Genomic DNA, 26879 nt, shown 5'->3' on the forward strand with positions numbered 1-26879 from the left:
TTTTAAAAATGTTTAATTTAGTTAACATGAAACAGAGATATAAAGTCTTAAAAATAACATAAACTGTATACAGCATCCTACTTTTCAAAATTCTCGAATTTTTTTCCCAAAAATAATTAAACAACAAAAACTATTTGTAGAATCAACTTCTTTGGTTTAAACGTATTTCTGGAGGCATATTATTCAACAAAATATTCTAGAACACCATGTGTAATTATATTAGAAATTCAATATTGAAACAACGTCGAGACATTTTGAGATCACAGAAATACCTTTCCTCCGAATTTGTTCGCGATGGAATCACGTACGAAACAGAGATTCTCGCGAGGCATAGTACCTTATCATAATGTAAATCAGATCTGTTGCAGCAGCAACATTAACATTCGGTGAATTAACAACAAAGAAAATGGCTGGGTATGATACTTATTGTATCTTAATGACATATCTTAATTTCTTGTGGCACACTTTACTCTCCTTTCTACGTTTCAATTTGTTCTACGAATCTCGCCACGCTCATTACAGTGTTCCCTCGATATAGCATCGTTTCTCGGGCCACGATATAGACTTGCTGTTATTCCTACCACTTCTTGAGACTTTAGATATCGCGCTGATTCTTCCAATAATGTGAGAAAGAAAATATACAGTCAGTAAAATGGGACGAAAACTACCAAAGCAATCAGTTGCATAAGTCTCATCGTATTGTCATATGCCGTGATAAAATGTCTTCCAGTTATGTTATAAACTAGAAGAGTTGACTGCATTGCCTGCGGTATCCCCACTCTTCTATTCTGTGACGTCACTGGAAGACATTTTGTCCCGGTATCTGGCAATACTGAGTTGAAGCATGATATTCTGTTTTACTTTATGACGTTCCTAACCTTTCTTATGCACCCTTCCTTTGGTCGCTTGATCAATATTTACGTATGTATACCATGAATCACAGTGCCTATATTAAAAATAATTTCATTAGCTTGGAAATGGCATAGTTATACTTGAAGCAAATCATTAATTTTATTTGACATAAATGTGAAAACATTTTGTTAAAAACGAAGGCAGTCAGGCAGACCAGTGAAGAAAACCTTCTCCTTTTGCGCTGTTCCTCCTACCACGTCATATGTAATCGTGTGTACTATGACATATATACACAATATATGAGTGAGAAGAGGGAGTATCGTGTGTATGTATCATAGTTGTAGCGCGCATGCTCACATGTGATCAGATGGAGGGAGAAAAGACGCGAGAGAAGAAAGCGTCTTTCGCTTGCCTGACTTTAATATTTATACTGTGAATAATAGTATGTAAAATGGTTTGATCTAAATTTGCATGAAAGGCATTTTATTAAGCAGTATGTTACAAGCTCTTTAACAGTGGTAAATCAGAAACAATAATTTGAATTATTAATTTCATTCCTATTTAATAGATAATAAATAATCGAGTATATCAAGTGAGTCTCACTTTTGACCACTGATCGAGTGACTGAGGGCAGGGTGCAACGAAAAGCTATAGTTTGCCGCATACGTGTCGCTCCGGACTGAAAAGAATCGAGAAGAGCGCACCAATGAGAGAATAAACCAGGATATCACGTTTCAATTGTCTTTTGAGACCTCGTTTGCGTTCCATTTTACTCGCTCTATTTGATTTTCCTCCTCACATTATGTGCGCTGTTAAAAGCAAGTTTTCAGCGAGCGAAAACGTATTCAGATCATGAAATAGTCTTGTCTCTCGAGACGCGATACTACATCGAGGAAATACTAATCTGCCTTCACTATCTCTCGAACGAGCGTACCGATCATCATCAGCGACGCGTGATAAATCGAATCATCCAGACTGATTTGATTTATCGCGGTATATATTCATTTCTTACAAACTAACTTGTGCTAGCAGGGTCCCTATCTACGAACGAGCCTCGAGTCTTTCCCAAGTTCACGAGTCGTATCCGGTGAATGATATTCGAGGAAGTCAGAACACTTTGCCCTGTGATTCGAGGCACGTTACTCTTCTCAATGTCCTCCTCCATTAACCCATGATCGTGTACTCTTTTCAGAAGGCACGATGTCTGACAATTTTAGTATATTGTTGGTGTCTGTGCGAGCTTGATCTATGACTGTTTATTCTGTCTGTATGTCTGTATGTTTTTTGCGAACGCTAACATGCTGCTAAACGTGTTACTATCATGAATACGTATTTTGGTCGCTTTGTCTTTTGGTTCTCAGACTGCCGTTGCGAAGCGTTCGACGTTCTGTTTTCATTTCTGTTGACTGCGATCACCCTTGACAATTTATTCGCAATTCTGAGGGGGACGTGTTGCGAACTTACTCGAAGCTTCTTATATTTGAACGTTCCTGTACTAACTCTTAACTATGCTAACCGTAAGTAGGAGGGATCGAAAAGTCAATGGAAAATGTAGTTTATCACTCCAGGACACCTTCCTCGGTTGCTTATCCAACTTTGCATCCAAGACGTGTACTGTCTTCAATTCGATGTATTGCGTTTAAACTGTGCCCTCGTGTTTCGTGAAAAACGGGTCATTCCGAGCTTGTCCCAGATTTGTAGATTTTGTAGTGATGTCGTTTCATTCGTATTTTTTTATTAATGAAGATTAAATAATGTCCTCGTACCATTTAAAGACGAGTTTGTTTTGGAATCTTCTCAACCTGTTTGGCACTTGGTTGAAAGTATGATGTCATGGAGACCTGATGTAATACATGTGATTCAAACAATGAAGAACCGCTTCAAACCGAATTCAACAAGTCACACAATAAGAACGGTCGGATGACGATTTGGGTGCGGTCACAATTTTTAAATTTAGATGATGACGTTGAATTAAGAGAAATAGATGCTCGAATGAAATGTCCGTTAATAGATTTTTCGAAATGGATTTATTCTGTTTTCGAGCTATTCGTCGTGAATATTGTGAAACTTTTACAATACGTAGAAAATGCTTTGATAAACAGCGTATTTATTTATTTCGTTTAAAAATTTTATGAAAACCAAACGATTTAATTTTCGGTTATTATCCGCGTTTTTGGCAAAGACAGAGATTATTAATATGAAATCGTTAAAAAGAGTAAAGTAGTTCTTAACGTTCAACAAATTTTAATTTTGTAAAATTTATTTCCCTTTTACGTACCAAAAATGTGTGTAATTATGAAGTTTCAAAGCGATAAATTTGACTACAAAAATAATATGTTTGTATACAAAATAAAATAATGTATCAAAAACATTGTCCATGTATTTAAAGTTTCACAATATTTTTAATTAGAAATCGTTTATCTATAGAGTCCTAGAGTTGCAATATATTATCAAGGTTTCACTGTTCCTTTATGGATAATGTTATTAAATTTTTTACTTCTATTACTTTATTACGGTTCTGTACAGGATGTCTTCGAACAACAGAACACTATTATTAAATATAAATTAAAATATACATAAAATATAAATTAAAATATACATTTGCAAATCTTTTCTGGAAAATTAATTTGGAAATTGTTATACTTGTATTTTGTCTAATACTATCGAGTACTATCTTGATTTTGTAGTGAAAATGTTGCAAAAAAATAATAAGTTACAAGTCGTAAATTTGTTGAAAAATTCTTTTCTTATAGTAGGAATAATCAAATATAATAATTGCTATCCATTTTCATTAAGAATGATACGGAAGTATAGGACGTTTCAAAAGGATATTATCACATATATTATATTTTTCAACGAAGCATGACTTCATAACAAACTGCATAAGCAACAAATAATTATAAAATAAAAATAATAGTTTGTTATACATACATAATATTCCTATATGAGTATTAATATTTCTTTAAATACCTTATATAGCAGACAAAATACTTCTGTAATATATTTTCAAAAAGTGTCATAACACGTAAATTTTATAAAACTTTTCTAAATTAAAAATTATATTTTCTAAGAACTAGACACAGCTTGATGTTCTAGTTTGGGGATTTCCTGTAACAGTCGAATTGTGTTGTAATTATTCAAACTACATTTGAACTTGTTTTAAATGTAATGCAGTGATAATCTATATACGAATACCTCCTTCTAGTATACATTACTTTATTGTAAATTTTCTGTTTAACCGCAGTGTCTTTAGTTGCCTTGACATGTCTAATGAAAATACAGTGCATAACTGCGAAATACTTCTAACATAACCTAAAAATTGAAGGGAGCACTATGAAACTTTAACGTTTTGACAAAATTTGTAACTCGTTTAAAGTTGTTCAATAATATTACTAAGAATCGTTTACAGTGGGTTGTTGATTCTTATAATTTGATAGCAATGAAAATATTAAATATAGTCAATCGCAGGAATGAAGTAGCGCTTCCCTCACCCATAACCTCTACAAAAAGGTAGACCAATGAATATGATGAAAATTCACAAACGAGTTGGCAAATCGGAAGATGGGACATTGAAATTTATTAATTGCGTTTTTATTACATCTGTGAAGATCTACCTTGTTGTAAATGTGCACGCAAAAGACAATAATTTCGTAGCCGCTATAGTCTGCTTAATTTGCTATTAGTCAAATAGAGTATACAAGCTCGTTTTCATGACCCCTGCTCTATATCCAAGAATATGACTTGATCCTTACTGTTTTTCTTGTATTTCTGTGTCACGTACATCTTCACGCACCCATTTTCACTATATTAGCACTTCACCCTCTTCACTACTTACACATTCCCTATTCTACTGCACTCGATGATTAATCATCTACTAATGATCTACTAACTAATCATAATTAATATATATAGGAAAAATCATTCATCAGGAACATACACATTTTGATAATACAGTGTACTACAAGAGTATATATCACAGATTTAATGTATTATTGTATAGGACAGTAAAATAAAATATTCTTCATTTGCTAAATTGAAGTAAAATGTGATTTTCTATTTCAGTATTGTAATGTAACTTGTTTGCTTTCGTTGGTTCTATATTAAAAAGGGACAGAAGATAATTCGATATTACATACCGTTCTGGCTGTAATAGATGTAATAAACAGATAAGGATAGCGAGAATGATAATTAAAATAACAATGACAATAATTTTATCATGATTTGCAATCTACCAGATTACAAACACATACGCATGTTGAATAATGAAAACTACAAATTAGTTAAGTTTAGAATATTTTCAATATAACTTCGTTAATTTACCACATACATTAAAAATAAGCCGCACATTAGGCTTTGGAAGGATCCACTTATGATTTATGAACTCTTTATTAATGACGAGCTGCCAAGTTATAGCAAAAAGGTATTACACATAATGTGTAACTATTTAGTTTCAAAAGACGTACTAGGTTATATTTAAGTTTTTCGGGTCTATTTGCGAAGAGATGGAAAAACATGGGTTCTATGAATTAGAATCTAGAAATTCGAAGACATGTTATAAAAATTTTTAAGCTTGAAAGTTTGAAAAAAAAAATTTTTAAACTTGAAATTTGATAAATTACTTTTATATACCTGGAACTATAAAAATTACAAAATTGTAAAATTTATGTATTTGAGTATTTTTTTAAATCTGACGGTAGCGATAAGCTTTTAATGAGGAAATAGTTTGTTCGACAACCAAAAGCGAATATGTTATTGGCAGTACTGAATTAAAAAATCATTGTGAGTTAAAAACTTAAAATATTCGAAATCATACTCATTTTTGAAAGCATTTGTTAATATTTTATTTAAAATGTGAAAGCTAGCCTCATCTTTCGGTATCTTTTTCTTGTTGTATCTGCTTCAGGATCTGTTAACGCATGTACCATCGTGTTTTATATGCCAGTGTATATATTATTGGACATGCTACCTCCACTTCATAGCAATACAATTACAATAGTGACACCAATCGCAAACTGAAAAAAATTTTCTCATTCCAATATGTAGACATTGCAGATTGAAGTCCAAAGCCAAGCAAGTTAAAGAAACTGACTTTGTCCTGTTTTCTATCTACTTCAACTTTGTTTTTAAAATTAATTTCAAGAGAAGTAATTTTTTATTATGAGATTATTAAACCAAAAATGATTGTATTCTTCTGTACGTTTAAAAATTCTTAAATATTCATGAGAATATAGCATTGCTCTATTAATAGTTTCACTGTGAAATGGAACTCGTGACGTTACCAAAAATAATCCCAAAGTCAGTTTCTGCCAAAATCATAACGAAGATTGTCTGTGGGGAATTTGCGTAGTCTGACTCCACTTTCGGCGGGTCACGTGACTCCTCGTGACAGCGAGTAGGGCACAGCGATCGGCACTATTCACGAGAGCAAAGACACTAGTACACAATATAGAAGAACCGCAGATCGTTACTCCCCTGAACTCCGCATTTCTCGCTCCCCCCACCACGCTCCTTGCTCCCCCACTCCTTTTTCGTTCTGCTGCGACGTACATATTCGAGAACCCAGCGGATGTGTATATATCTGGCGAAAGCCTCGCTGTAAATTGCAACCATACATAGATGACCCAGTTTGTTTTTATGGTTCGTAGTGGCATAGTATTTTCCAGTTATGATTTCTATTTGCAGGCAATTTTTGCTAGTAGCATACCCGAGATAATAGAGCTCGTAGGCAGTAGGTCCAAGTACAGCGGTGAATACAAGCGGGAACACGGAAAGAGGTATTATTATAAAATTACATCCTTCAATCCTGTCTCTTTTGTCTATTAACTTTTCACTTTTCAGTATGTATATGTATATACTTGTATACTATGAATATACTTACACGTGTAATGTACAAATTTATTTCTTATAACCAATGACACGCGTTTCTATGGAACCATGATTTACCGTATGTTACGAGTACACATGCACACGAACAAATGAACAAGGAAATACACAGATTTACACTTGTACATACACGTACATATTCGTGTTCTTGGTCTAACCAGTGTTGTCGGGTGTCAGTGTACAGAGATATATAACATCATCTTTTGTGACGTAATGTATCGTCAAAATGAGAGCGAGTAATAATACGTAGTGTAGGAAAATGTAGTAATAAATGTGACACATGTGATTATTAACAAAATATTAGTGAGAATAATCTTGATAAATCGTATTATTATTAAATAATATCTTGCTGCTGTTTTAGAAGTAGTTATTAAAATCGATAAATATAAATTATGGTACAAATACTGTAAGTAAGTTATAGTTTCTGATAGGGCGATGACAATTTTTTTAATTTCTGAATGGCTAGAACTATGTTACAATAATTGCGGTGAAAGATCCAAAACAGTTATAGATATGACTATACTGTAGTTTACACATTAAATCCTAAGAGTGTTTTACGCACAGTTATCGAGGGATAACTTCTACTTGCTTGAATATGCGCATGCGCTGACGCTAGCTGCGCAACTCCTGTAGAGTATGAGAATCTAGTAATGAGGATTACTTCTTCCAGTGGCCCTAACCAGTCAAATCGCATGAACTTCGTTATAGTCTGAATTAAACATGGTGATTTAATTTGTCAGTTGAAAATATTTCTATGTACAGTAAAAAGAACTAATTTGTAACAAGAGTCTATTATTTTACTAAAACAATATATAAAGTGTTAGAGCTGTTACAAAATTCACTGGACATTCAATTATTTAAATTGCATGTAATTATTATTATGATGTACACTAAAAGTGTCCTTTGCAAGGGATATCTTGGCTAACAGCTAATTGTAGGTGTAAATAAATTGCTCAGAATAAAGGACTCATACTAAGAAAACGTTGGTCCACAAATTTAAATTTGAAAGTAAACAAAAGAAATTCATAAAGTTATCAAAAATGTTGTTTCTATCATATTTATGGTAATAAAAAGGAGCCCGTACTTCATGGGTTTATAATACTCACAATAACAAGTAAAAAATACTTAATCAACATAGGTTTAAGACTTCAGATAAATGTAGTCAATGTATAATGTAACAGCTTTCTTCATCTTTCATTTTTTGATTACCATCACCATTCTTCAATTTTAATTCAAGACTGACATCTAAGTGAAGTAATTCTTCCCTATTTCGTGTTATAAAGTGTTTCATAAGATCACATTATTAATCTGTGATGGGTAGACTAAAGTCTGAGTGCTTCCGCAAAAAGAGATTCAGAGAATTAAAGTCAGATGATCGAGGAGGTCACTCTACTGGACCTGTTCCCTCTATTCATCTCTCACCTAAGGTTTCATTTATTACAAACGTTGCCTCACATTGTTTGGAAATTGCAGTATTGTCCCATCATACTGGAACTATACATAACCTCTTCCAATGTCGTATATCATCCAAGACTTCTAAATATATCGTTCATTCAAAAGTTACAATAATTTCCATCCATCATTCTGTTCAGCAGAAAAATTGGACCTACAATTAACATTTTAATTCTTTCATTGATGTAAATCGCTTTCAACTTCCACGATTCCGATATCTGTCTACATTATACACTTTGCTATCTGCACCATGAAATCTAGAAGTTCATTATATACATCACATATTTCAAACATCAGCTCTGATGATGAGTCTAACTGGTTCTACAAACAATAAGACGAAATCCAGCTCTTCCTTTAATACTTTGACTGCCATATTATCCGCAGACGAGTGATAATAAAATTTATACATGATTGTGAGTAGTTGTATTAAAAAATTATGACGATAGCTAGTAAAAGAAGGGAAGCACTATAAAATAGAAATAATAATGTACATATTATAAAATAAAATTTCCTTTAGAGTTAGAGTTACTATGCATGTGATAGAATTTTTAGCTAATTTAGCGTAGTGTTCAAAGTGTGAAGTAAATTCAGGGATGGTACGAAATCCACTCGGTGATGTCACGAGTTAGAGAGGCAACTTCTCGAACAGGGTGGGGATTGCTGCGTCAACCAGTGATTACTAGGAATCCCCATCCCATTCGACAAGTTCCCTTTCTACCTCGTGACATCACCAAGCAGCAGATTTCAATAAATTTCAATAAAAACGCTTTGAATAATGATACTGGTTCTAGGATTCAGTAAGTGAAGCACTGTTGAGACATAACCTCTTCCCTTCTTATTAAATATTCAATTTCGAATGTTTTACTAATGGTAATTGTACGTTGCTAGGGAACCTCGAAACTAATATGCTTCAATTTTTGAAGTATACTTGGCTCCACAAATGCTTACATTGAATATGTTACAAAGAGACTCACGTATGATGTTGAATCTGTGTTGATTGAGAATTTTTTACTTCTCTCCCTAAAGTCTTAAATTCATATTTTAATCACCCTGGAGACATTATTTTCAATGAGTTCATACATGTTTCTGTAAGAGCATAAAGTATATCACAATACTACTAGGTAGAAAGGCTACTAGAATTATGTGCAATATAACATTATTCGTTACATTTTCTCAAGGTACAAATTATCCTTCTGCATAAATTTTTCTCTTATACAAAAATCATTTATTAAAAACTTACTTTCAAGTTTCACTTCAAGTTTTAGCATTCGTTTATTTAGAATTTTTGCTCTTTTAATTGATCTGTAAATTCAACAACAACAGAGAATATTTCAAAATAATTAGTCCAAATGTAACTAAAAAGTTGGCTATGGTTATTGCTTGAAAGCTAGGTAAATAGGTTTTTTTGACACATCAAGTTCAACAATTTGTAATATACCATTTGTAGCCAAATTATAGAATATACGAGAATCTACAAGCAAATTATTTTGATAAATTATCGCATTTTTAATAAATATTTTCGATAGCTACGTACAATGACGATAGATAAACAAATGATACTAATTTACATAAAAAAGAAAACTACCCGTAGAAGGTCCATTTTTATCGATTTTCATCAGCAGAAACAGTGTTTTGCAGTACCCTACACTGAAAAGCTAAATCGAGGACATTTTCAGAGTAGTGTAGATGAAGAAGAAGAGCGTAAAATGATACTGGAAGTAGGACTTAAAGGCACTTATCTCTCTAAATCATGCTCGCTGGGGTGCTTAGGTCGCTTCCGTGCGATGTCGGTCATTGCCCTTCTCATCAAAGAAACAGCATGTCTCCAAAGCGTGAGCAAGTGTTGCAGTGTATTTCCATTACTTACACTACCATGCACTACTATCTCTGAGATTATTAATCCTTTGGGTATCACATACCTTTATAGTACCTTCTTGCAGGGCGATTTTTTGAGACAAAACGTGAAATCAGTAGGCTTAATTTGTAGAATTTTCTGGAACCAGTATTGTGAAGTTTCGTTTAAAACAATTGTCCAATGTGAAGCCAGTAGTACTACCATTTGGTATTCAGGGGTTAATGTTGCCAAAGGAGTAAGCGATTTACAATAGATTAAACATAAAAAGTATATCTACTGAATACACAGTAGAGTACTAATTGTCTTTTGTGAAGAAACAATACTTCTCGTTGACATTAGTTCAGGAGTTAGGTGTGGTCTTCGAACGAGAATTGTCAACTATGATTGTACTTTTGGGAGATGTCAGTGGGGTAGACATCTTCTGAGCTCTCGACAGTACTAGAAAGCAAGTTCTTAAACGTTACCAAGTAAAGTATAGTAGTGCCCACTTAAGCGTCTGAAGTTCCAGACCATATCTAGACTCTCACTTACGTGGGTAGCTTTCAAAAATTCGAATGAGTGGAAAAGAAACACCAACTGTAAGTGAAATCCTATCGATAGGTTGTAAAATAATCATGCCTGGATATTGTACGAAATACTTGAAGCTTATTCCCAGAATAAGGCTTAATATAGGCCTATTTGTGAGTATAGCTTCGGACACTAAAGAGAACAGAATTTCAGACACCTATGTGGACGACTACCGTATTTGCCTACACTCCACTACCAATTCTGTACGGTTGATGTCCTTTATCTCCGTCAGGTGTGATAAATTCATTGTTTCTCGACACAGTTTTCCGCGAGTAAGAGCAGAGAGCGATTGAAGATATCTGTGTGTGTAGATAAAGTTCTTTAAACAGTTTCCCTACCCTTTCTTTTGATTTCTAACAGTACTTGTATTTCACATTGTTCCTAGCTCAGCTTAGAAATAATCGAAAGTTTTCTTGTTCATAGAAGTCCAATCATGCAACTTTGCAATTGATCTTTGGATAGTATTTTTCAACCTAGTTCATTGACACAATGCAGTAAATGCATACAATTATAAAAATATTACAACTCGTTGAAAAATTTGCTGCTAATTCTATTCTCAGAGGTATCTCCAAGCACTCAGTTCTGGGAACCATTATCACAGAGTCCTTAACAGGACAACCTTAAACTATGGGATCTCCAAGTAAGCTGGATTCTCGAGCAAACTTTAGAAGTCTGTCCACCCCGATATCCTCTATAGATGTTTTGTGGAGTTATGGGACCCAAATTATTGATGTTCTCTGACCCCAAATATTGATGTTCTCTGAGACGTGATAGCCTCATAACGTGGGAGTGGATGGAGAGCAGTTTCATCCCCATCACATTTGGAACTCTGGTTCCTGCTCGAGGATTAGGTGATCTAAGTGTCGTATCATATGCCAGTGTGCTGTGACTACCTCTACGATTAGGTGCGATTGCATTCTGTCCAGGCGACTTACGATTATGCCCAGTTTAGATCGTACTGTTTGGCTTCGCGATGTTTGATCGCTAAAATCCTAATGTATACACGGTTATAGAAAGATATTATCGTTAGGATACTCTGAGGCATATTGATTGAGTATATCAGAGGGACACTGAGGCCCTTCATAAATAATTTTTTGCTGCTTAATGGTTCTGTATAGGATTCGCCCCCAAAGTGGGTCCGAATGACTTCATTTGATTTCCTGGCTGCAAGGAATTTTATCCTAGACTGGACATTAAGGGAAGAATCATACATGAATTCTTTTTTTGGAATCCAATCCCAGGATACTGTGAGGGAGAGAGCAAATTTTTCTTTCTTTTTCCCCTGTCGTGCTATCTGTTCCAATAACATCACTCTTTGAGTTCTGATGCCACTCTTCGTCGCATCTGACTGATAGCCGAGTTAGTAAAGCCTCTCATGTACACAAAGTTTATTTGTCTACAAATAGTAGTGATAAGGGTAAAAGAGTTCTTGGCTTTAGGTGAAAGTAAGGGCACAGTTTACTGTCATCCACCATTTGTCATCAGTTTCAGAGGAAACCAATAAAATATGTCTGTCCATCATATCATCACTGCTATCGAGAAGGTTAAAAACCAGTTATTTGAAGTTTCTACGATGACATATCTTCTGGGAAATGAATTTCGAATTGTGAGAGGAGGGCAGCTCTGTTTGATCTTAATTCAGTACATCCAGTATATTTGACCTTTCTTAACATAATAAACTAACTACTATCGTTCTCTGCTCTTACTGATAATTATAAAACCATAATTTGGACTTTTTTTCATTGAACATGATTTTTTTACTAAAACATCTTGCATATTGTTTCGAACTTAAATAGGATTCACTGTTAGTTTGTTTATATACATTGAAATCATTAGTGGTTTAACGAAGTCTATAGATTTTTCTAGTTTTAGATAAATATTGTAAATGTGTTAATATTTATAACTGATAACGAGAGTTAATAACAAGATTGATACGATTAGTGAAACAACGTCATTTACGTATTTATACTTTTCAAATGTTAGTCTTACTTACTCTCTATAATTTTCTCTATAATTTTATTATACTACTTTTTGATAAGTCTAAGAGAATATTAGTTAAGAATTTCATACTAGTTTCCTACTTGAATTTAAACTTACAATTAGCATAACAAATTATTTTTTGTTATTTTAGCAATTATTAAAATTGTTTAAGAATAATTTATATTAATGCTAACAATAACACATTTTTGACAATTTTAGGAAATAGGGCACCTAATGAAATTAGTCTTCAAAATTTGAATACCCAATGATATTTCGGGTATTCAATTTCAGAATTAAATTTCCGCATAATTTTAGAATTGCAAAATAGACTGTCGACTATTTCTTTCCATAAAGTATTTTTCTGCTTTTCTTTGCCCTGTATTTTACAGATGTTCTAGACGTAAATGTGTAGGTTGTTCAAAAAGTGAAAGAAAATTGAAGAACCGATGCTATGTGACAAAAAAGTTAAAAATAAAATATAGCGAACTTGTGATCGCGATTTTCTTTTTTAGTCATTAACGATTAAAAATTCTGGTGAAAAGCCACTGGGAGCTTGCACTCAGGGATTAATAGTCGAGTAGCAATCTCATCTACACTAACCTACACCGTTACACACTTAGCTACTCTTCATCCGAATATGTAAACGTTAATAATTTAAACACAGAGGCGTTACGACATTCCTCATTTTCTTTAATATTTCATCATGTAGAACTATCCCTTAATAAAACGAAAACGGTATTATACAATTAATTTCCAAAATAATATTTATTATATTGGATTATCGCATTGATTAAAAGAAATTAAAAATATTTAAAAACTGTGTAATAATTGAAAACAATTTCCATTTAATAATAATACGTGGAAATTACAAGTATGTAATTATTTTTAAAAATAAATATTTAGATTTATTAGAGTTGGGAGAAATTTTTAATTTAAATTATTCTGAGAATCGTTTTACAATCCATCACGTTTATTCAATGTCGTCTCCGAAGCTGATTAGAAATGGCCATGATTTTTTTCGGAGGGAGGGACCTGATTTCCTTGGGAGTCAGTATTGTACAGTTCTCTCCCAAGAAGACCATACTTCGGGGTCGTTTGTGATATTATTCAAAAACAAGGATTTGATCGCCTTAGAAGAAAACTCTATATCAAATCCATCTTTACAACAAAAAACTATAAATTTAAAAGCGAGAAAATACATATTTAAGTCTTTTTGCAGTCAAACCTATTTCCATAGCAGTATATTCTTCCTATACTATTTTTTATTAAATATTTTTCATTAATTATTTGAGCTCCACTTCAAATGATAGTTTTATATATTTTGACATCTCGTATATTCTTAAATATTATATTATACATAATTTTTATTTGTGTTTGTAGTACTTGTAGGTAATTCCAATAATATTTATATACTAACTTAAAATAATTAGTATTAAAATAATCTATTAAAATATGTATTAAAATAAATAGAGGATGAATTAAAATTAAATAAAGAATATGAATATTTAGAAGTATGATTAGAAGTGTGATATGTTTAGAAAATAGAATTCTACATGCGTATAAGTAGTTTGAGGATGCATCATGAAATTTAAAAGTCTAAAACAATTTTTTTACTTTTTATATACTTAGATAAAGAGTATTTGAGAAATAACTTACCTACTACTTAATTCAGTATTAACTAAAATATTCTATATTAGAAAAGAGTGCTATAATGCTACGATCAGAATTTCTTGGATCTTTCACCGCACATGTACCTATGATAGCCACTGAACATAGAATCGTCCTATCACGTGAAAGAGGTCGCATATAAGCGTTACCAAAAGGAGCACAAAGTCTTATTCACATCTACATAATTCTTTTTATGCATGCTCCTTTTACGAGTGGGATTTATTCCCTCTGAAATGGTTCTATTCATCAAAAGACATTATGAGATCCTTATACTCGAGCACAAAAGATTGGATCTCGCCAAACATTTCACAAAAATTGATAGTCCTCTAATTTGACACCAGTATTGCTCGAAGAAAGTAGGGAACGTAGGATATAGCATAAGAAAAGTTCGAACTCATCAAACGTAAACAGCACTGTTGAATTTTTGTTACTCTACGAAATCTCTTGAAATTCTTCCGTTTAACATGTAACAAGAGCACACCTTCCACCAAGATTGCACGGTTTGCCACTTTAGTCTGCTACCTCTAATGATCACTTACATTATACAGAACATTGCTTTCTCGATCACCATTGAAAATTCTGATTCATCTAGACACGTAGTACCAAGCTGTGCGGAGACACTTGGTCAACACACTTGAACTTTCAAAAGGATATTCGATGAATCGATTATCGTATAGCTTGCTCACTACGTCTCTGACTAGATACTAAAAGGTACACCACCCAGAAAAATGTCTACACACCGTTCATACGCGATCAATGCACAAACAACATGTCGACACACAGCGTACATCGTAGTTTATGTTGATTTTCCACACTGTCTTCCTTCACGTAGGACAATGCAGTTACCTTTTCGTTCGAATACGGGCACTCGTCACGGCAGACTATGTCCTTACAGGAATGTTGTTAACGACGCGATTATGCGCCACCCAGATTGTAAGTTGTCTGCCACCACACGCTACAATAGTGCCTGCATGCCAGTTAATTCAAGTCTGAAATTTTTACGAGGCTTTATACGAACCCTCGTGAACGCAAGAGGTGCGTCAGTTTTGTAGAGAACAGGATTGCTAGGAAGTTCTTCGTCGACGTGAAGGATTAGATTACGTCACCGATATGTGATGTAGAAGGGAGTAGAGAGGGAACAAGTTAGAGTTGTTGGTGGGGTTGGTAACTGGGACTGGGGATTGGTAAGTGACGCGTCTTCTCAAGTCTCAGATCAACCCAAACAAGTCCTAACTTGTTTCGTTTCTATCAGGGTTACTGGAGGAATTCCCTTTTTCCTGTTTGGGAAATGGGATTGGTATTTTGGTAGGATTTGATACGGGAACCAGTGTTGCCAGAGAATTCCTTGCCCAGAGGGGGAGGCAAATCTCTCTTATTTCCAACACTCGCCCAAATACTCTACGATAAGCTCTCACTCTTCTACTTTAGGGTATTTTGGAGAATGAGGAACGTGTATGATATTTACTTTCTTCTCTCAATGAGGAATTCCTTGGCAACCTTGATTATGACCGTACTATCTTCTCCCACTCTTCCCAAATGGGAAAAAGGGAATTCTTCTGGCAACCCTGCTCTCTATTCCTCATTACGTCACTGATCGCTTACATAGTCTAATTCTCTACGCCGATGAAGAATTTCTTGGCAACCCTGGTATAGAAGCTAATGATAACTACTTAGCTGCTAATGGAAAGATTACCGCACTATAACGTGAAGACAATGTCTTTGTGAGGAACTAACGGCACTGTTATTCTCATAGTATAGCAAATACCTGGTTTGTGATTGTTTAACGATTATTTTTAATAACTAGGAACTCGAGGCACAGTTGATGTCAATTGGTTTGGTTTACCTTTCCGAGTCAGCCTCGAACGTAACACGGTCCACGTTGTCGTTTCGATGAACATACTTACATGCTACAGTGTATTCTAGTCAATGAGTTGAATGTTAACTACTGCAGTAAGTGAATTCTTTGGTCTCGTTCTGACTTTTCCCTGGGTTCGAAAGTGTAAGTAGGAGTGACTGAAGAGTGTGTGAGAAGGAGTCTGTGTGTTCAGAGTAAATGATGGCGGATAGTGTCAGGTTGACAATTGATTCGCAACAGGAAAGCTCCATATGGAAGAGCAAATTTTAATCTGGTTCAAATTGTATTTGGAGAGCGCAAACAGACTTGTGGAGTGTTGAACATTTGATAAACGTTTGATCAGTCATTTTTACGTCAAAATTTGAAGTCTGTAATCATTGTTCATAACAAAAATAGTGTTCTGGATGAACTTTGTTTTTATCTGCATCACGAAATATTTTGGGAATTTGATAAATGAACTGTTTTTATATTTATATTTTCTATAAGACTGGGTATACACTTTCCTTGATTGTATATTAATAAGGTTAAAATAAGAAACTTCTATAATTATTAAAACATGTGTCAATATTTGCAACAATAATTTTTTTTAAAATAAGTATATGATTCAAACAGCTCTTAAATAAAACAATTGTTCTTGTACACAATATCTCATCTAATAAACCTACAGAAGTATATTGGAAATAATTAGTGAACACTTTTTTAACAAATGTGAATATTTTTACATTTAGGGTTACGTTCATAGAAAAATTTTAAAGAATTCATCCATATCAGTTCATAATTTGCCCTATTGCAAACTACGCGCGAAATTCAAACATTCGTCGTAGATTAATAGATTGTTGACTACTACTGAAGTCACACCATTTTAATACTTAACAGACAGCGGATTTTTATGCAGTTATGAAAGTTTGGTATATATAAAAACTTATACAATGCATATAATATTCAAAAACATAATAAATATGAAAAGTAGAATGTAAACTATAATCAGGTCCCATTTCTTTAACTGTGTTTATAAAAATATGAAATTGTATCAAAATCTGCAGTCTTTTTATTAACTACTATTATATATTTTCTCGTTAATTTTAAATATTATCACAAATTTAAGATAAAAAAAATTAGTAAATAGTATTTAATTACATTTTTCACATAATTTATCATTAGTTACATAATGATAGGTATACAGCAACATGATTACTGATACTATTTACGAACAAAAATTAGCATATATAGATGAAATATGGATCGACCCTTCTTTATAAATTATAAATGTAAAATTTTTAATAGTATATCATTTAAATAACATTCATTCAAGGGAACGTCAAGATTGAATGAATGTTTAATAAAATCGGAAATTTCGTCTAATTCAGAGTTTCTCAACCTTTCTGCAGCGTGATTTAGAATATTTGTTTATAATGTTGCCGCAACTGAAATCTCTATAATATTAAAGTTTTAAAAACCTGATAGAGTGGAGTCACTGTATGTTCTATAAGTGTATAAAAATGTGCACATTTAATAATAACAGGTGGAAAGTAATATTTAGTACATTTCTAGTGGGAGCAGCTCAGATAAATTTCGATTTATAACAAATACTTTAACTTTATTTTTTATTGTTTAAATTTAATTATAAATAAGTGGGAGCCTAACGATTCGTTGGTTAAATCTATGGTGAAACTACTCTTGAAGACGTTTAAAATCACTTTATCGACTTTTTGCTTTGGCAAGGTAGCAGCTCTATCATTTCATGACCCATTAAAAAGTTTATGTGACCTAATGTTGAAGTTCTAACCTATAAGTTGAGAAACGCTGATTTAATTTATTTAAACGATTGATCGTTCAGAATATTTATAAGTATTTGCCATTTTAAAGCGTGTCGAGCTTTACATACATACATTTATTTTTTTCTATGAATAGTCTCCTATCCTGAAAATAATATAATTCTTATCTGGAATCATTTAATACAAACAAAACAATAAACTATTTCAAAAATTCGTAATATTTAATATCGAACACATTGATACATTAAGTAAAATATGGGGAAAAATATATACATGTTTATAATATTACTTTACTATACTGAAGTTTATAAGTTTGGTCAATTAGCCTTTAAGAGATAATTCCTACAACGCTACTTGACTATTTAGCTTCATTTCTGGGATGCCACGTGATTCAAGAAGCACAGCGCATGCGCAGGGTCAAACGGTGGGAGTCAATAGCCTCACGATTGGTGTTTGCAGAACGACCTCAAAAATAGTAAACTTCTGTATAATAGCTGTATTATAGTCGGCCTCAATTTACGTTAAACATCTCTACGTTTTACGTTTATGGTTTAATATTCAGGTTTACGGGTTTTAATTAAAATATATTTCACATATCAATTTACATATGAACAATCTCATTTTAATTTTCAGTTTAATTACTATCTGAACATTCTAATTGTAGAGTTTCATAAATTGATTTTATTATTCTTAACACAATAAAATACCTATTTAAATTTACTTATAATTATTTGGGCAAAGAGTATAAAACTGATTGAAAATAGTCTATAAACGTCAAGATACGAAAATGAACAATTTTTTTCGATGATACTAGGTTGTCAGTTCTTAATCTTACATTTATGAAAAATGACTGGTCAAACGCCTTCATTGTTTTATTCTTCCTCCATTTGAGTTGACTCTTATTTGCAAAGTACTTCACCTAATCAGTTCCTTTCGCAAATTCCCGTGTTAGTAGCAGGTATTCCCGTTTCAGCATTCAAACACGCAATTCCAGCCCGTTCTCAAATTAGAGAAACTTTCATTGTTTTACTCTTTAAATGTGGCTGCCGTACCCTAAACGACCTGACAGAACGTCGCCTTATCGTCCCAAAAAGGGGATATCGTCTTTTACCCTCGTCACGCGCGGAGCTCACGCATCCAAGAATCGTTGTATCAAATCAAGTCCACTAGGCAACAAAATTAAAAAAAAATCTTTCAATATAATTCTATTCTCTAACGGGGTTTAACAATCTTACCAAGCAAATTAACAGATCAAACGTGGATATGCGATTGACTGTCGTCTTAAGCGAACATGAACCGTGAACCTTTACGTTATCCTCCTTTGAACACTGCACAACGATCATCTTCGGTTGTCGTGAATAATTGAGCAGAGAGTGAAGCGTTGCGAGCGTGTATCGTTTTAGGCGTAGCGAGAACACACGATGAACAGTGTAACAGTAAACAAAACAAAAGCAAATGTATCAATACTTATACACTGAACAAACAAAAAAATAAAAAAAAACAATAAAAAAACTCAGGCTAGGGTTCTGTTCTGACGGCAACGGATGATTGTGGGTGTGTAGGCGGTGTTCGCCAGCTGGATCCCAGAGATCACGGAGCTCGCCGCGAACCGCTGCAAGTACGGTGGCCAGTACAAGCGCGAGCGTGGACGCAGGTACCCTAAAAATCCACCTACGTGGAAGCCAGCCAAAGATACCCCTTGAAACTAGCCCCCAAACTGTTGTCCTTGTAGTCGCATAGATGTGAAGAGGAGCGAAGTCAACCTGGATAGCGAAGTGACCTGTTTACACTCTGCTGCATTTTTCGTTTTCTTTTTTCTCTAGCGATCTGAACACCGAAAGTCGGGATACGTAACGTTTTCGCTGACGGGACTTCCCTGGCAACCGTGAATGCGACGTTGATGAGGATTTTGCTTAGACAACTCGTTTTAGCCGCAGACGTGATTAGTCTACTAATTTTTTTTTTCATTTGCTCCCCCTTTTCTTATTCGAAAATGTTATTCGTACTTTTTTGTACGTTCCGCTGGAAGTTAGAAAAGAAAGAAGTGTACTTGTTGCAAAGTATTTCAATGGCCGCCCGCGCGACCCAGTTCTAGAAGGATGTAGCCGAATAAACTTTTAAATCCTCGAGCTCAGTAAAGTCGAAGGCACCCAGGCAGGCTGGTATAGTCAACCTCCCCTCTCGCGTTTGTCCTCCCTCCGCGTTGCCCGCCCTCCATGTCCCCCACCGCTACAACACACACGCAGGATACTTGCACTTCTCGTGCACGTACGACGCGTGTGTGGCGTCGTAGCGCGTAGGTCACGTGGGACAGTGTGGAGGGGGGACCAGCAGGAGAGGGGAAGATGTCCCTCACCGGTTTTCCTGGCTGCCTCCGACTTTGGCGCCGTTTGCGAACGCTGGGATCACGGCTCTGTTCCATTTCTAGCACGAAGAGTAATCGAGAATCAACTCCGTGCGTCTTACGAATCGTCTCGATCGTCGCGGAAAACGTGTTTTCTGTCCTCGCGAAGGTTTTTCCACGGAGGGGACGGGTTTACGGCTGCTATCCAGACTTACTCTCTGACAATAGCGTAAATGTTCCTTACCCACACACCCTTGATCCGTAACTGTTAGAAAAATGGCATAATCCCTGAATTCTGGAATTCACTGTCCCCCTTTACCATTTCGCTCACCGTTTATTTAATGTACCTTGTGCTGACTCTCACCGCTTTTCTTACCCACCTTTTTACCAGTTAGTAAATATATATTATATATATATATTATATATATCTTGGTAACACGTGCTGGTATGCTTGGACTTTTGTGAAAAGAGAAATACACACACGTGTTTTATTCTTATATACACACATGTTTATACACACTATGGTAGATGAGATCAATATATTATTATTGTTGCATCTTTCTCTCTTTTCTCCCTTTCTCTGTCTATCTCTTTGTCTGTCTCTCTATTTATCCATACCTTTGTTAATATATACATATATATTATATATAATATATATATATATACACATACACACATATACATTGTAATATGTGTATGATGCCTCACCGCACGGTTTCAAGGTAGTAGTTCGTATCGAATTGATTTGTCACGCGTCGAGAGTTCTCCTACTTTGATTTGATTTCACTGTAAGACCGATACGCGGGGATCGAGTTTTTACGTAACTTTTTTACGCTTTTCTCTGTTTTTATATCTTCCTTCTTCTTCTTACTTCTTTTACACGTATATCTTTTTTTCTCTGTCTCTCTCTCTGTCTCTGTTTCTCTTTGTCTCTTATGGTCAGGCAGTCTTTCTGCTTTTACTCAATCGACAGGATAGATCGCCGGTTGTTTCGGCACGATGCCTTGATTTATGCGCACAAGCATATCTTTTTATGACTTGGATCTCGTTTAGAATAGCAATCGGACGCTTCGATCGTCTGGTCATGGCAAATTTTTTGCTTGACTTGGTACGTACAATGGGTCGAAGTGGATTCTGTATATCTTCCTCAGATTATCTTTAATGGAATCTTGATCCCGAATAATAGATAACCTTTTATTGTACAATTGGACAGAAAATATTTTTGTCTTCAATATAAATATATCACGGATTTGACCAATTTATAAAGACAGAAAAAATGCATGGAACCAAACAGAAATTATGTTACTAGCAAATGATTTGTGTGCAAAATATTTCTGGTTGATTCTACTGTTATTTTACTTAAACATACTTTATATGTATTTTGTATAGAGTATTTATTGTATATATATGTATGTGTGTATTATAAAATGAAAATAACAGTAAAATTTCATAATTATCATTTTATTTTAATAACATGTTTATTTGTATTGCGACTGAAGGATAGATTTTATCTAATGGAAGTTCAAATATTTTCAAAAGTAAAATTTATTCCATTTATTTCATTTAATGTTTAATTTAAATTTTTTAATATAGTATTATAATTTTTGCAATAAAAAACTGGAATTATTGGTTTATACAACTGTCAGTTTTGAAATATTTTTGAAAATATCTAACAATAAGTATTTTATCAAAATTTAACTATTCTTTATTTTTGTTTAATTACACGTATATTTGAAGTTAAAATTTCTTAACTTGTAAATACATTGCTTTTAAAAGTTTAGAAAAAGTTGGCTTTATTTAAAATATTTAATACTATTAAGGAAGATTTGATGGAAGTATATGGAAACTTGTTAGACCCATGATGTACAGTGTGATTTTAAAAATTGGGATAAGCTGCAGTTCCCTTCTAAAATTGGGGGTTATCATTTTTATTCTGGTGTAGCAGAGTACTTTTCAAAGTATATGTACGTACGATGTTACCAATAAACAACTTACTTTTTTGAAAACCTAATACATCTCACTTTCGTTATACGATACATTAACTTATTCATCACTGTATACAGAAATTCTCGTTATATGTTCGCAAGATTTTATTTGCTAGATGTTCATCGTTATTCCTATCACAGGGGATTGTGGGATATCCTTTAAAAGGAGATTATACTGAAGTTCAAAGGAGATAAGAACTATCTGCCTTGTATGCGATACATGTTCTTGAACAGAGAGTGAACATATAACGAGGATTTACTGTATTTTACGGTGCATACTGTATAGAGCTGGAAAGAATGTTAGCAGGATAAAGGAAGTTCATACTCTGGTCGTTACGTTTATCTCCACTTTCGACGCTCCTCGTCATTCTTTTTCATTCTTTTCCTCTCTTGATCTCATTTGCAGATCTGATCGTTTCGGCCAATAATAAAACCACAAAAAATGTTGATTAACCAATTAAACCCACATTCTTCCTAGTATTCTTTCCAGTTCCACAGAGTGCTTCTGATCAGAAGTTTGAAGTTATAGGTTATGTCAAAGTAATTCGTATACTTCGATCACAACACAGTTAATACCTTCCTATTATTTTATTCAACATTCTCCTGCAAAGCTTCTTAAACAGCGAAGTATTTTCTACAAAGCCCTTCTCAACGAGTATTTCCATTCTTTTTATTTTAGCTTTTCATTTTAATCGACGAATTAAGTTACATTACCTGAATGTTGGAATTAAAGGAAGGTAATATACCAACAAATTCTGAGTGTTCTAAATGAGATATTTTTTGAAAAATCACATCTCATTAAACTTACTAATTATTAAATATTATTATCCTTCGCCAGTTTCCTCAGCCACCGCTTGGAAAGGAAATATAGGCTGTCCCAGTTTCTAAAATCATCGCGTATTATACACGCACGCTGCGAAAAACGAACGGCACCGTTGTTGTGAACACAATCGCAATATATTCGCGTGAAGGTATTTGTAACATTCGCGAATAGGAATCCGGCAACTTCAGCCTCCGTTCAGTCTATTTATCACAACTGATCGCATCAGTTGTTTTGTCGGATCGGCGTTGCTCTAAGTACAAATGGCAATTCGAGAAGCGATCGAAGAGGCATTCTTCTCTGTCACATGCAACATTTACATTTACCTTGATACTTTTAATGAGAGATTGATGCAAATAGCAGAACAACCGTTTGATCTTTTCAGGGATTTTAACTCCTCGTAGACACATACTAAATGAAAATTTTTCCGTCGGTGGAAGAATCGATTTGCTTCTTTTCAAGATATTTCATTCGCCCGAAATTCAGCTGGTTATTTTTTTATGTATATGACGTCTGTGCGACTGAGCTCAGAAGAGCAGGAGCGATCTCGAGTGCACGCGAACAGAGGTAGAGATAGTGCTAACGAAAAAGTGTGATGGCAGGAGCTGTAAGGAGGAAAGGGGAACTGATGCTAGCTTTAAGGAGCAAGATTGTTAGCTCTAAAGGGCAAAGTTGCTAGCTGTAATGCTACGTTTATATTAGGTAACTTTTGGTTGAACAACTGAGTTGATCAACCTAGAATCAGTCAAAATTGTCGTTTCAACTTAGTTGAAATTCAGTTTACACGGGCAACTTTGATCAAATTCAGGTTAAACAACTTTGTTGTTCGATCAAAAGTTGCCTAATGTAAACGTAGCATAAGGCACAGAGTTGCTAGCTGAAAAGGGCAAGGTTGCTAGCTCTAAGCGGTAAAGTTAATTTTAAGGGGTCTTAATTTAATTAAGTCTTAGTAAGAGGAGGGGGTCCCCTACTATAGGACTATTCTTAAAAGCGTAGCTTGCATGCTCTTGATCGCTCTCTGCTCTTTCACGTAAAAGAAAGCAATGAGTTGCACATGACTGGCTTATGTTTTTAATACGGTATTCAAATTAGGACGTCCAATTGCAGAAGAATTTTGGAGAATCTAGTTTCTGGAAAATTGTAAAATTGTAAATTTTAAAATTTATTCAAAATTAATCTGTACTGTTTTAGGGAGTCTTGATCATCATCTAAATTAGAATAGGGACTAGAAATTGAGTTTGAAAACAGTAATGATCAAGTGTTTTCACATTTTGTACAATTTTATAATTTGTAAAAAATTTAATTTTTGTATTCTTGCTTAATTTTAATTCAGGTAGAGACGTTGTCTATATGGAAATTAGGTTTTCAGTTTTTTCTTTTAAATGTATATAGTAGTGGAGTAATCACACTAATCATAACTCAAAGTAATTTTAGTATCCCAACTATTAGATACTACTAAAAAACTAAATAAATTCCAAAATGTGCTTAAAATATAAATAAAACTACATTAAAAAATTCCAAAACGTTATGTAGTGTTTTTCACAAAAATCCAAAAGTTCGTTTACAGTTGGAAATCCTAACGAGAGTATTGTCTATAAATTACACTTTGGAGCAGATTGATTTGGACACGAAGAACGTCATAATGTAAAGTATTTACAAAACACACTAACGCAGACTGTTGAATGGGTTTCTACTTGCCACGTGACTAACAGTCATTCGTGTGGATAATTCGAGATGGTACACTGTATAAACAGTACTATTTTTTAGATTTTACATTCTGACTAGTTAGAATAAGGTCCAAACTACTTCCAATCGCATCTCTCATGAAACTAGAAAGATTGTTCTCAATGAATTGTTTTTCGCGAGAAAAAATCAAAATCTCTAAGAAGACACTCCTTTATTTAGCCAGGAATCACGTCTTAAACGTTATTTACATAATACATCCGCTATCTTACAGAGGTTAACTATATGGGGTGTAACCGACCACGTGGTATTGGCGAATATAGGGTAATTGCTCGTTAAAAATAAATTGTAATAATAATCGTTCTTATATTCTAGGCATCATATGTTTGAGAAACTCGATTTGAACAAATCTTGTTGGGATTTGTTACTTCTAGCCAGCTTTAGAGTATAATGTGGATGAATGTATAAAGCGATAACATAATCTTCTTTAGGATCTTTTCTTTTGGGACCTTCTACCTGAAGAGTATTATCGCACGCTTATTGATTTATATCTTAGAGAATCGTGAAATTTTCTCAAATGTCACTTTTCCACAGATTATCCATAAACATGAGCAAAGATAGCAATGTAACAAACACACAAATACATGAATACTCGGCGAAGTGTCAGTGTCATTCTTTCGACAGACAAAATGTCGTATCGGAAGAAGATTATTCAGACCATCGAATTGACTTTTCAGCCGAGACTTATCCCGTACTCGCTTTTACCACGCTTCTCGTCGCGCCCCGTATTTGTTACTCGAGTAGCGTGCAGCATAGATGACTCAGCGATCCTCGACGATCACTGAATCGTAGATGTGGCCAGTAGAAACGCGTGAAAGGGGGGGTTTGGGAAGCGTCGTATCGCGGTGTTATCAACCATATAACAATCTCCATCTATTGAACGAATGGGAAAAAGCGGACTGGAGAATAAAAGAAAAGACGAGGCCTATTGTGAAAAGAAATTCGAAAGAGTATCGGCGACCCGTAGACATTTTTGTTTTCTCTCTTTCTCTCTCTGTCTCTCTGTCCCTCTCTCTTTAAGAATTGAGTTTCTTGGTGGCATGCGTTAGTGCTCTGGCTAGCCTGTAGAATTTCCAAAGTGCGATCGAACCCGTCGCGGAATGGCCTTTTTTTAGAGAGGAACGGCTTCTCTTGTTCGACGGACGAGCGAGGAGAGAAGCCCCCACCCCCTTCCCCCCACCCCCACCTGTCACCATCGTCGATCGAAACACAATTTTCTCTTGCTTGACATAAGATACTTGGCACTTAAAACTAGAACGCAGCAGTAGAGGGGGGTGCAGGCGTAGGCACATGCGGCTGCTCTTTAGGGATTTTATTATAGTAGAAATTGCACGTATAATTGCGAAACACAATGCTGCATTTACCTCCAGCGTCGAACGGGCCGAACACGAAGAAGGCGGACGTGAAAGCGGTCGGGCACGAAATAAACGAGCCGCGATTTCATCCGCCTGATTATTCGTTTTGGCATGGTGAAACGAATAGAGGAAGCAACCGTGAGCATGACTTGCCGTTGTTCGTTCAACGTTTGCCGGGTTAGTGAAGTTGTCCAAGTTCAGTCAACGTTCCCTTTTATTCGCTCTGACCAGTATTATTTGTTGGATTATTGGTAGATACAACGATGTATAGAGATGTCAACGTAACGGCGTATCAGTTTGATCGGTAATTGTCGAGAGAAAAGACACATCCTGTAATAGAAATGCGAAATTTTGAAGGCATGTCGTTAATTGTAATTCTTTTTTTGAATACATATCCAGATGTGTTGCGTAAATTTTGCATGCAATTTAGACACCTCGATACCATCAGGTTCTACCGTTTAAGATCACCGGGTGACAAAGACGATAATGTGCCGCGTGAACAAATTCTTCGGGACACATAACTGGTCCGGGTCTCTGTCGGTTGATCTTTCTTCGGTTTCGAAACACGTGCACCGACTGAAAACGTAATGAGTACTATCGATCATTGCAACAGCCTTCTCGTCGTTTCCCGTAAAACGCTCGTTCATCATCCCACTGTTCGCTCAGACATATAGGTAGTTTAACTTCAGCCACATCGAGAAAACAGACTCTTTCTCCACCTCTCTTCGACATTTACGTGGACATA

General features: G+C 34.7%; 1 protein-coding gene across 31 annotated transcripts in view; it reads left to right on the top strand.

Annotated features, from left to right (window-relative positions):
* Positions 1-26879, top strand: part of Slo (calcium-activated potassium channel slo) — a 200095-nt gene that overhangs the window by 95783 nt on the left and 77433 nt on the right. For 22 of the 31 annotated variants that reach the window (XR_013002296.1, XM_076382026.1, XM_076382018.1 and 19 more), the window contains exon 6: positions 6535-6626. The exons of the other annotated variants lie outside the window; for them this stretch is intronic. Coding sequence is in view for 21 of the 22 variants with exons in the window: in XM_076382026.1 (XP_076238141.1) it covers positions 6535-6626 (92 nt within the window). In the remaining variant the exon portion in view is untranslated. The remainder of the gene's footprint in view (positions 1-6534; positions 6627-26879) is intronic. 31 annotated transcript variants of the gene reach the window in all.

Source organism: Calliopsis andreniformis, chromosome 7 (assembly GCF_051401765.1).
Source record: "Calliopsis andreniformis isolate RMS-2024a chromosome 7, iyCalAndr_principal, whole genome shotgun sequence".
In the NCBI taxonomy this organism is placed as follows: Eukaryota; Metazoa; Arthropoda; class Insecta; order Hymenoptera; family Andrenidae; genus Calliopsis; species Calliopsis andreniformis.